Source organism: Myotis brandtii, unplaced genomic scaffold, assembly GCF_000412655.1.
Source record: "Myotis brandtii unplaced genomic scaffold, ASM41265v1 scaffold986, whole genome shotgun sequence".
NCBI classification, from domain to species: Eukaryota; Metazoa; Chordata; class Mammalia; order Chiroptera; family Vespertilionidae; genus Myotis; species Myotis brandtii.
The window spans coordinates 105,917-117,333 of NW_005372102.1; the positions used below are offsets into that span (position 1 = coordinate 105,917).

The 11,417-nt window shown below is 49.6% G+C and overlaps 1 protein-coding gene across 3 annotated transcripts in view; it reads left to right on the top strand.

Annotated features, from left to right (window-relative positions):
• Nucleotides 1-11,417, top strand: part of KIAA0232 (KIAA0232 ortholog) — a 45,594-nt gene that overhangs the window by 21,682 nt on the left and 12,495 nt on the right. For 2 of the 3 annotated variants that reach the window (XM_005886402.2, XM_005886403.2), the window contains exons 3-5: nucleotides 1,502-1,568; nucleotides 2,580-2,661; nucleotides 4,601-7,886. In XM_005886402.2, coding sequence (XP_005886464.1) covers nucleotides 1,502-1,568; nucleotides 2,580-2,661; nucleotides 4,601-7,886 — 3,435 coding nt within the window. Of the gene's footprint in view, nucleotides 1-1,501; nucleotides 1,569-2,579; nucleotides 2,662-4,600; nucleotides 7,887-10,086; nucleotides 10,160-11,417 lie in introns of all 3 variants that reach the window. The other variant, XM_005886404.2, reaches the window with a different exon arrangement.

Consider the following 11,417-nt stretch of genomic DNA (forward strand, 5'->3'; position numbering starts at 1 on the left):
CCAGCTGGTGGCGGGGTTTAGGTGGCACACGGGGGCCCGGATGGCGGCTCGTGCTGGCCCGCCCTGCCTGCAGTATGCAAATTAGCTGCCATCTTTGTTGGCAGTTAATTTGCATATCGCTCTGATTGGCTGATGGGCATAGCGAAGGTACGGTCCATTAGCATCTTTGTCTTTTATTATTATAGATTTAGCACAAGACCTTGCTGACATAGGCAGTGACTAGGATGCTGACTTTTAGCTGTGCGAGGGCACTTAGGCCCTTCAGCTGCCCCGTCAGCAGGATGCTGTACCCCTGGGAAGACAGAAGTGACTTTTCTCAGTGAGTGCCATTGGATAGACTTTATTAGGAAAACATGGATACTGAATTGGATCTACAGATGCATAATTTTTAAACTTTTGTGTTCACTTAAATATTGATAATGTCTTTCTTTTGGAACATGGAAAATTAATTTCTTTTTTTTTTTTTTTTAAATTAATAAATCTTTTATTGTTCAGATTATTACAGATGTTCCTCTTTTTTCCACCATATCTCCCCTCCACCAGGTTCCCACCCCACCCCATGCCCTTACCCCCTACCACTGTCCTCATCCATAGGTGTAAGATTTTTGTCCAGTCTCTTCCCACACCCCCCACACCTCCTTCCCCCCAAGAATTATCAGTCCATTCCCTTTCTATGCCCCTGCTTCTATTTTTTTTTAACCTAAAACATTTTAAAACTTGAGCATAACATTTCAAGAACAAAAAGTGTTTTAAGTCCCAATTTCAATGTCCAAGAGTTCTGAGTCCAAGTTTCAATGTCCGACAGTTCCTTATGTGTAGGTGTCAGCAATGATATTTCAGTTCTGGATGGTGGACAAATGGTGGCAATGCAGGTCCGACCCTCTCTGGTTTGATCCTGGGCAACCTGCAGCGACGCACAGCTGCTGACTGCTAGCATGGCAAAGTGACGTCAGCGTCCTTCATCTCTGGATTGTTTTTCCTCTTGTCTTCATGGCTGGAGCATTCCTGATAATTCCTCTCTGTTGCAGGAATCCACATGGTCTTGGAGTTGTTTTCTGAAAATATACAAACATATTCTCGACCGAAGGTTAATAAAGGGAATTTTACTTGGGGTCTTTTTTATATTTGCCCAAATGATTTTCCTTTGGCTTATTTTGACACCATGTGTGTTTTCCTGGGTGTCTTGCTGTTAGCATAAATGAAAAAATTTTTCTAGATGTAATTTAGTTACAGGATATTTTTCCTTACATGGTATTTTTCCACTATCCCCCCTTTTTTTGATTTAATTATTAGGAGGATTTTTTGGAAAAGTTACAATGCAGTCTAGGTAACTCTAAATTTTTTAATTTTTTTGCACAAAAATATGACTGCTTTAGGATCATTGCATGTTAAGCAGAAAATTAATTTCTTTATAAAACCTTCATATTAAAGCAAAAGAGTACAAATACCTGGTTTTTACATACCCGGCAGCAAACAAATGTGTGTTTTTGTTCCCACACAGAGCTCTGGAATTGAGACGTTAGTGGAGGAGCTCTGCTCCCGCCTAAAAGACCTGCAGAGCAAGCAAGGTGAGTGCTGCCTCCAGGCCTGTCTGTGCAGGCACAATAGTCACCGGGGAGGGGGGCGGTGATCTTAGGATGGAGCCAGCAAGAACCACAGCGGCGGAGAGTCTGTGTTCAGTGTGTCTCCAGGCGAGCGTGGGTCAGCCCTCCGCTGTCACGTGTAGGGAGCCCCCTGCTGCTGAGTGCATTGGCCCGCAGGTGCCCTCGGAGAGAGGAGCAGCACGTCTCCTCCTGTCCTTGTGCCCTGCTGATATCTCCCTGTTGACATCAGGCCTTCTTAATTAGGTGTCAACACTAAGTACCTCAGATTTGGAAGAACTTCTACTTTGACTCTTGAATTTTGGGGGGAAGGCAGGCTTGACAACCTCAATAAGCCATTTTGACTGAAGAACCCTCATCACGTTTTTCCCCCGCTTTTCTGTAAGCCCATCCTAAGATTAAGGACCTTTATTTTCCTTGTCCTCTTCATGCTCATTTTGCTGCCCACCAAGTCTTGACCTGCCTATTAAGGGCGTGGTTGGTTCGTTTGTGTTGAATTCCTGGCAGGATCATGAGCTAAGCTAAGGGAATAGCCCCTTGATTCTGTTTTAGTGGAAACACAGCCCTTGGCCTTCTAGATGTTAAGGGACGGATTGCGAATTGTGATTAAGAATTTTCTGTGCAGATTAACATCAGTCAAGGTGAGTCGGTATAGAAAGTCCATGAGTGCAGAATTTTGTGAGAAAATATTTTTGGAATCTAAACAGATGTTCTCTCTTTCTGGTGTAATTAACAAGTACCCAGGGGATTTCAGTTTCTCAGTCAGATGCCTCCAGAGCACTGGCTCGGTGATGAGACGAACAGGTCTCGCCTCAGCCATGTTCACGGGGTGTAGCCAGAGACTTCCCCCTGGCACACTGAAGAAATAGGTTGTTATTACAAAGATAAACTGCCACAAAAGCCTATATAATTTCTATTAAAGTTTGAGAAATTTTTAAAAACATGACAAAACTTTCTAAATTTTTTGTTTCACAACAGAAGAGAAGATTCACAAAAAGTTAGAAGGGTGTCCCTCTCCAGAGGCAGAATTATCCCCGACAGCAAAGGATCAAGTGGAAATGTATGTAAGACTCATAGTCATAGAGTGCGCATTTGTTAAAACCAGAGTAAGAATTGCTGCATGCTTTACAGTTTTGTTCATCGTCTTGTGTGTAGTTTCATATTTTATAATTCAGGGAACATTGAGCATTTACTTGCATATTTGACACAGAATTCAAAGGTGAATAAGATTCTGTCCTTAAATTACATATTGAATCAATATTTGTGCAGCGAATGAATGAAACAAGGCTCTTATTTGCCATCCATTCATGTCCTGTGACCACGGACATTCCCACCGTCCTCTGAGGCAGCTGAAAGGAGCCGTGCATACCCTTGTTGCCCACATAGGAACCAGGTGCCCACTGCTGGCTCCAGAGGGAGCGGGCGAGTCATGGGCCTTGCCACACTTGTTTTCTGAAGACACTTTAGTTCTTTCTTTGTAAGTGGTTAGTATTAAAATCAGCTGCGTTATAAGCAGACTTCTTTATTACACATTTTATTTGGATCTTCTGAACGTCTAAAACTTAGGAGCGTGTGGTTGGTTTGTGTAACCCTGCGCTGTCCACCATGGTGGCCTAAGTCACCTGCGGCTGTTGAGCCCTTGAAATGTGGCCACTTCAGAATGAGACGTACTGGGAATATAAATTCCAGCAGATCTCAGAGACTCTGTAAAAAAGAATGTAAACTATCCTAGTAGTATCTTTTAGTACCAATTACATGTTGAAATGATGTTATTTATCATGGTTATATTTGGTTCAGTAAAATATATTATTGAGATGAATTTCACCTGTTTCTTCTTATGCTTTTAATGCACCTCCTAGAACATTAAAAAATACATTGAGGCACACAGTATGTTTCTCTTAGCTCTGCTGCGGACTGACCGGGGAAACACCGCATGGGCCCTTTGTGAGCGTGGCCTTTCGCTGCTTCATGTGTGACCTTGGCAGCCGCCTGCCCCTGGAGGCTCCCTCTGGCATCTGCTCGCTGTGAACTCTCTGGGGCTCCCGGTTTCCTGGCAACCGAGAGCTCTTCTCCCACTTTCCAGGCCTCTAAAGCCCGCCTCCCGAGGTCCGTCCTCACCACAGGGTCGCTGTCGAAGCAGGCTCCAGGCCGGACCCATCTGCGTCCCAGGGCCCTGCACCTCTCGGTGTCCTCACTGCACTGCTGCATGTCTGGGCCGTGAAGGCGCCCTGCGGTCCACCTGCTCTCATTGTCCTTTCTGCACGCTTGCCTACCACAACCCCTGCTAATTCTGAGGGTCTCCTTAATGCCAGCACTGTGCTCTCTCCTGAGAAAAAGCACAATGACAACACTCACTCAGGAAGATGCGGTCAGGACTCATTTCACAGGCTAGTTCCTTTACTCCTCACAGCTCGGGGAGGTAGACACTGTTCTCAGTGACATGCTTGAGGCCACACAGCTAGAAATCGACAGTCAGGACTTAAATCAGGAAGTGTGGCTTCAGAGTGTGTGCTCTCACCTGCTTGGCTATACAGCTTTTCAACTGCATCCACTCCCAGTCTCACAAAGCCTGTGAGGGAAGTCATGTCATCTCCATTCCGCAGCTGAGAAAATATGGCCACGGCATAAATTAGTAGCTTTAAGCCGCGGCGTAGTGAGTCCTGAGCTGAGAATGACATTCAGGTATCTCTTATCAAAAGATTACATTTTCCACTATGTCATATTTTTCATTTATGGCTTCTTAGTTAAAATTCAGACTTTGAAGATAAAAACTGTCATTTTACATATTTTAGTATTCTTATAATGCTTATCTCGGTTCTTTGTACATTGGACTAAATGTAAAGGCTATTTTACTGTGTTACTAATTATTTAAAAGTTAATGATTCATGGGTAATGCAACCATTGACTGTTAAATGAATATCCCAGTCTTCCGTTTGGTAATGTTTACTATGGCTAATACATCTCAGTGCCCCTTCCGAACTCTTTGCGCTGTTTTGCAGGTACTACGAAGCATTTCCCCCGCTTTCGGAGAAGCCAGTTTGCCTGCAAGAGATCATGACCGTGTGGAACAAGTCTAAAGTCTGCTCTTCCTCCAGCTCCTCGTCATCGTCCACCGCGCCCCCAGCCAGCACAGACACGGCGTCCCCCAAGGACTGCAACAGTGAGGGCGAGGCCAGCAGGGACAGGGGCGAGGCGGTGCCCACCGCTGTACACGCGCAAACCCTGAGCAGAAGTAAAAACGAGAAGGAGAACAAATTTGGGAACGGCACAATTGAAGAGAAGCCTGCTTTGTACAAAAAACAAATGCGACACAAACCCGAAGGCAAGGTCCGCCCTCGCTCCTGGTCCTCCGGCTCCAGTGAGGCAGGCTCCAGCTCGAGCGGGAATCAGGGAGAACTAAAAGCATCCATGAAGTGCGTGAAAGTAAGACACAAGGCGCGAGACCTCCGAAACAGGAAAGGGCGGAATGGGCAGAGCAGGCTCTCGCTGAAGCATGGCGAGAGGGCCGAACGGATCACCCACGTGGGCGGCGGCGGTAGCAGCAGCAGCGGCAGCTCTGGCAGACAGCTGTGCAGGCGGGCAAAGAGACCATTGAAGGAGGTGGGCAGGAGGGACGCGGACGGCACGGAGGGCAGAGACCTGCACCTGGACAGCAGAAACGACAAGGAATACAAAGAAGAGCCACTGTGGTACACCGAACCGATTGCAGAATATTTCGTTCCTTTGAGCAGGAAAAGTAAACTAGAGACCACGTACCGAAACCGACAGGATACGCGGGATCCGACCGCAGAGGCGATAGGAGAATTGTCTGACTCGGTGCACGGTCTTTGTATCAGCAACAGTAACATTCATAAAGCATACCTCCCAGCGGGTACTTTCATCGATGGTCACTTTGTAGAAATGCCTGCGGTTATAAATGAGGAGGTTGACCTCCCTGGGACCTCATTCTGTTCTCTCCCGGAGGACAACAGCTACTTGGATGATATTCATCTGTCAGAGTTAACACACTTCTATGAAGTGGACATTGATCAATCCATGTTGGATCCTGGTGCCTCAGAAACAATGCAAGGAGAAAGTCGGATTTTGAATATGATTCGACAAAAAAGCAAAGAGAGAAGCGATTTTGAGGCAGAATGTTGCATAGTGTTAGATGGGATGGAGTTGCAAGGGGAACGTGCAATATGGACAGATTCCACCAGCTCCGCGGCCGCCGAGGGCCAGTTCCTGCAGGGCCTGGGCAACCTGGCGCAGTTCTGGGAGTGCTGCTCGTCCAGCTCCGGGGATGCCGACGGCGAGAGCTTTGGGGGAGAGTCTCCGATCAGGCTCTCCCCCATCTTAGACGGCGCAGCCCTCAACCCGCATCTGCTTGCCGGCAATCAAGAGCTCTTCTCAGATATTAATGAAGGATCTGGTATAAACTCTTGTTTTTCAGTGTTTGAAGTGCAATGCAGTAATTCTGTTTTACCATTTTCTTTTGAAACACTCAACTTGGGGAATGAAAATACAGATTCTAGTGTGAACACACTCGGGAAAACACAGTCCAGATTGCTAATATGGACCAGAAATAGTGCCTTTGAAGAAAATGAACACTGTTCTAATCTTTCCACAAGAACCTGTAGTCCATGGTCCCATTCAGAAGAAACACGTTCAGACAATGAGACGTTAAGTCTCCAGTTTGAAGAATCCACGCAGTTTAATGCAGAAGATATTAATTATGTAGTTCCTAGAGTCTCGTCAAATTACGTAGATGAAGAACTTCTAGATTTTTTGCAAGATGAAACTTGCCAACAAAACAGTAGAACTTTAGGAGAAATTCCCACGTTAGTTTTAAAAAAAAAATCGAAACTAGAATCTGTCTGTGGTATTCAGCTCGAACAAAAACCAGAGAACAAAACCTTTGAACCTACGCACGTGCGTTGTGGGAGCAGCCCAGGTGGAGACGGATACAGTCCAGGGGTCATTAAAGACATCTGGACACAGCTGGCGGAGAGGAACTCCGTGGCGCTGGTGGAAGTCGAAGGAGCTGCTGATGAGCTGTTCTCGACAGACGTGAATAACTATTGCTGCTGTCTGGACGCTGAAGCCGAGGTGGAGCCACTCCGGGAGCCCAGCAAGGCCGTGCAGCGGTCAGAGTACCACCTGTGGGAGGGGCAGAAGGAGAACCTGGAGAAACGCGCCTTTGTTTCGGGCGAGCTGTCCAAGGTGGACGGTGGCGACTACACCACACCCTCCAAGCCTTGGGACGTGGCCCAGGAGAAGGAGAACGCGTTCATTCTCGGGGGCGTGTACGGAGAACTGAAGAGCTTCAGCAGCGACGGGGAGTGGGCGGTGGTACCGCCCAGCCACGCGAAGGGCAGCCTGCTGCAGTGCGCGGCCTCCGACGTGGTGACCATCGCCGGCACGGACGTCTTCATGACGCCGGGGAACAGCTTCGCTCCCGGCCACCGGCAGCTGTGGAAGCCCTTCGTGGCGCTGGAGCAGAGCGACCCTCCGAGGACTGGGGAGGGCGGGTTAAATAAGGGGTTTTCCTTTGTCTTCCATGAAGACTTCCTGGGAGCTTGTGGCAACTTTCAAGTTGAAGATCCTGGACTCGAATATTCGTTCTCTTCCTTCGACTTGAACAATCCGTTTTCCCAAGTTCTTCACGTGGAGTGCTCCTTTGAGCCCGAAGGGATTGCATCGTTCAGCCCTGGTTTTAAGCCGAAGTCCATCCTCTGCTCCGACTCCGACAGTGACGTGTTCCACCCCAGGATCTGTGGCGTCGACAGAACCCAGTACAGGGCCATTCGGATCTCGCCTAGGACTCACTTCCGCCCCATTTCCGCATCTGAACTGTCCCCTGGAGGGGGGAGCGAGTCCGAGTTTGAGTCTGAGAAAGACGAAGCCAGTCTCCCCGTTCCTCCTCAGGTTGATGCGTTCGAAGATCCACAGGCAGATCTCAAGCCCCTGGAAGAAGATGCGCAGAAAGAAGGCCATTACTACGGGAAGTCGGAGCTGGAGTCGGGGAAGTTCCTGCCCCGGCTGAAGAAGTCGGGGATGGAGAAGAGCGCGCAGACGTCCCTGGATTCGCAGGAGGAGCCGGCGGGGCTGCCGGCGGGGAAGCAGGCCCAGTGCCTGGAGTGCAGCGGGAGCGAGCCCCTGGGAACCCGTGTGGAAAGCTCAGAGGCAAATTGTAAAATCATGGCCCAGTGTGCGGAAGAAATTAATCATTTCTGCAGTTGCAAAGCAGGTTGTCAGTTCCCTGCCTATGAAGATAACCCGGTTCCTTCCGGACAGCTGGAGGAGGTATGTGTCTATGTGTGGGTGTCCATAAAGGGGTTTGACAGACTGTACCCCAAGAACAGGCAAGGAACGATGGCGGTAAGTTATTGAGGAATGTGCGTAACTGTCTTAAAATTGATCATCCTTATGGTTTTACCTAAGGACTTAAAATGGACTTGATGTTTATAAACTTAAACTAGACATTTTATGCAGAGAAAAGACATTTAAAAATAAATCAGTGGGTCTAAGGTTCTCATGTGTTGTCTTAACATGCATGTATTCTGCTTAAAGCAAAACCTAATATATAAGCGTTACAGCTTTCAAAGTTGATGAATCAGAGAGCACCAGGTGCTAGAACAGTGGGGTCAGACCACCTCGGTACTTGCGTTCTGGCTGAGAAAGAATTCAGAGCCAAGACTCAACCTATAAGAGAACATTTATTTAGAAAATCACAGAGGTAGAAGTCATTTGTAGAAGAAATGTGCTTAGGAAACAAGTTATAGAGGGAATGAAAGGGCCCTTGGAGCTGAGAAGTGAGGAAGGTGAAGGTGCCATGCTTGGGGGGAGAGGGAGGGGAGGGGAGGGGAACGGCACAGCCGTGCTCCCTGGGGAGAATGTGCTGGGTCCGCATCCTAAGGCTTTAAGGGTGGAGAGTGAGGGGAGGGCCCGGGGGAAGATCGCAGTAGCATAGGCAGCAGTTTTCCAGGCGGGTCCTTCAGGGCCAGGGTTTCCACTGATTGGTCGGCGCCAGGCAGGGGCTCGTTATCTAATGCAGCTGGTTCTGAGGGCAGCCGTGGGGTTGATTGTCTGATTGTGCTGCTTTTCTGGTCCTGAAGCTAAAATACAACTGAGGCCCAGAGGTTAGCCTAGGGAGGGAAGGTCAGGGGTCTAAACTGGATGGTCAGAGACATGAAAGGTCAGGCGGTCCAAACCGCACGAGCAGCGTATGCCAGGGGGGAAAGCTCACCCTACAATGGTCCGTGGCCAAGCCCCCGGGGCTTTCCGCCCTGGTGGCCTTCGGTAGCTGGCCCGTCGTCCTCACTCTGCCCATGTCTAACTGCCCTCCACACTGTGCTCTTCAGAAGCAGCAGCGAGTCCATCTAACTGCCTCTGCAGCATTGACATCGGGGAACCTGTGTAGCGTTCTCTGCAGTCCATTTGCTACATGTAAAAACTAGCCCACAGCCCCCGTGCAACCCAACAGCTTCCACAGAACCTCTGCGCAGGCACCTCAGCTCACCCCAGCGCAGGTTCCCGAAGTGACGAGTGGGAGCAGGAGTCACTTAATGGGAGCCACTGTCCCCTCTGTGCTCCTAGGAGTGCTTGAGCTTAAATTAATGGTCCAAGAAATACCACTTAAAGCAATCACCTGCTTCCCAAGAGCGCAGTGGTCTGCCCACTCCGGCCATCATTCGGTGGAGCAGCACCTGGCTTGCAGGAGCAGCTGCTGAGAGGCACTGCAGGTGGTGAGGAGCCATCACACCTGCGCCCGGGAGCAGCCGCGAGTCACCTTCCTCCCATGTGTCCTGCGCACTCCACCACCGTTGGCACATCTGAGTCCTCCCAGTGCCGGAGCCCTCAGACCCCTCCTCCTTCCCTGGCACATTCCCTAGTTCCTCTCGCCTCTCCCACTCCACTCCCCAGCCCCATCAGAAGCAGTTCTCTCTGCTCTTAATTTTCCCTGCATCGCATGCCTCTTCTTTTATTGCATTTTCCATTCTTCATGAGTCACTTCTGTACTTCCTCTCATTAGATCGGAAGCCCCTGTGCATACAGACCGGTGCCTTCCTCATTTGTCCGTCCCTGCCTGGGTGCATGTGATGGCAGGAAGGCCCCAGGTGACAAGAATGCTGCCCTAATTAGCTTGCTGGATGCCCTTAGACCAGTGGTTCTCAACCTTCTGGCCCTTTAAATACAGTTCCTCATGTTGTGACCCAACCATAAAATTATTTTCGTTGCTAATTCATAGCTGTAATGTTGCTACTGTGATGAATCGTAATGTAAATATCTGATATGCAGGATGGTCTTGGGCGACCCCTGTGAAAGGGTCGTTCGACCGCCAAAGGGGTCGCAACCCACAGGTTGAGAACGGCTGCCTTCGACTGAATTGAAACACTGAATCTTAACTTGCTGAGAACAAAAACAATGTTGCTCGCCTTTGTTTACTGCCCGCTTTTCGCCCTTAAACACACCTTTCTGTACTTTGTGTCTCACCCGGCTCCAGATCGGGAAGAAAGAACAGGAGGGGAGAAGCGATTCCACCTCAGCCACTACACTGCCATGTGCCTCGCTTGCTAGTATGTTGATGTATTTCTGTGTTACCAGCGTTCTGGGTTGCCTGGAAGGTTATAGCACCAGTACAGTCCTCAGAGGACATTGCCGGTCGCCTGATAGTGCAGGTGTTGTTGGTGCCATCAGCCCTCGTCTCTCGGCAGCGGCACCGCAGTTCAGAGCTGGTCTGAGCTCACTTCATAGATCCCTGAGGGGTGGAGGGGCCTGAGGGACAGCATGGGGTCGGGCTGGGAGCAGAGCCCGGCCTTCCTCTCTCACCACCTAGTCAGCCTCAGAGCTGCTGCAGGGCTCCCCTTCCCTGGGTGAGGGCAGTCTGGGCGCCCCGTGTCTGAGCACGTGGGCTACACATGCAGGATTTCTAGTAGAATGGGTGCCCAGGAGCATGAATGACTATTTTCCAATTTCCCATCAGCAAACATGTATCACATACCTGACAAGGCGTTGTCCCTGCCCCCGAGGAAGCCAGTCTAGTCTAAGACCACTTTGTAAACAGATCACTTATTTTGGTTGAAGTAGGTAATTCATTCATGTGGTTCAAGATCCAAATTTAAAGAGGGAGCGCACAGTGAGGGTTCCTCTCCAGCCACAGCCACAGCCACAGCCACGAGGGGTTCTGGGTCTCCTCTGAGTGTGTGTTCCGCATGTGTACGCAAATATGTGGTCACATCTATTTCCTCCTATTTGTTCTTTCTACTGAAACGGCACTTCATTATAATCCCCCTTCCTCTATTTTCTGCACACGATTCCATTGTGTGGATGCACCATGATTTGCCCGGCGGGTCCCTTATCTTCAGGTAATTTGAGGCTGCATGGTCAGGGGCATGGCGCCGGGAACCCAAGGTGAGCCCTCACCCCCGAGAATCAGAGAGACGTCTTAACATCCTGCGGGCTCAGGCAGAAAGGAGGCAGGCACACGGGCGGAGGAACAGCATGGGCGAAGGTCGAGGCTTGAAATTAACTCCTCACTCCCGTGTGCAGGCCCTGCCCGCAGTAGCTCCCGGCTCCTGAGGGCTAGCAGAGTGTCGCGGGACACTTGTCACCTGCTTGATTACCAGCTTGGTGCCCTGCACTTCGAAGCACAGAACCGAGGCGGGGGCCTGGGTCATAGAAGAACACATATTGGTTTGGCAAAGATCATAGATGTCAGATGGTCACTAGACTTACCGTGGCGATCACAGCCTCGGGTCTGTCCATGTTGAGTAACTATGTTGTGCAGCTGCAGGAGCTCGCAGTTCTGGAGAGGAGGCCGTGGGGCAGGCAGTT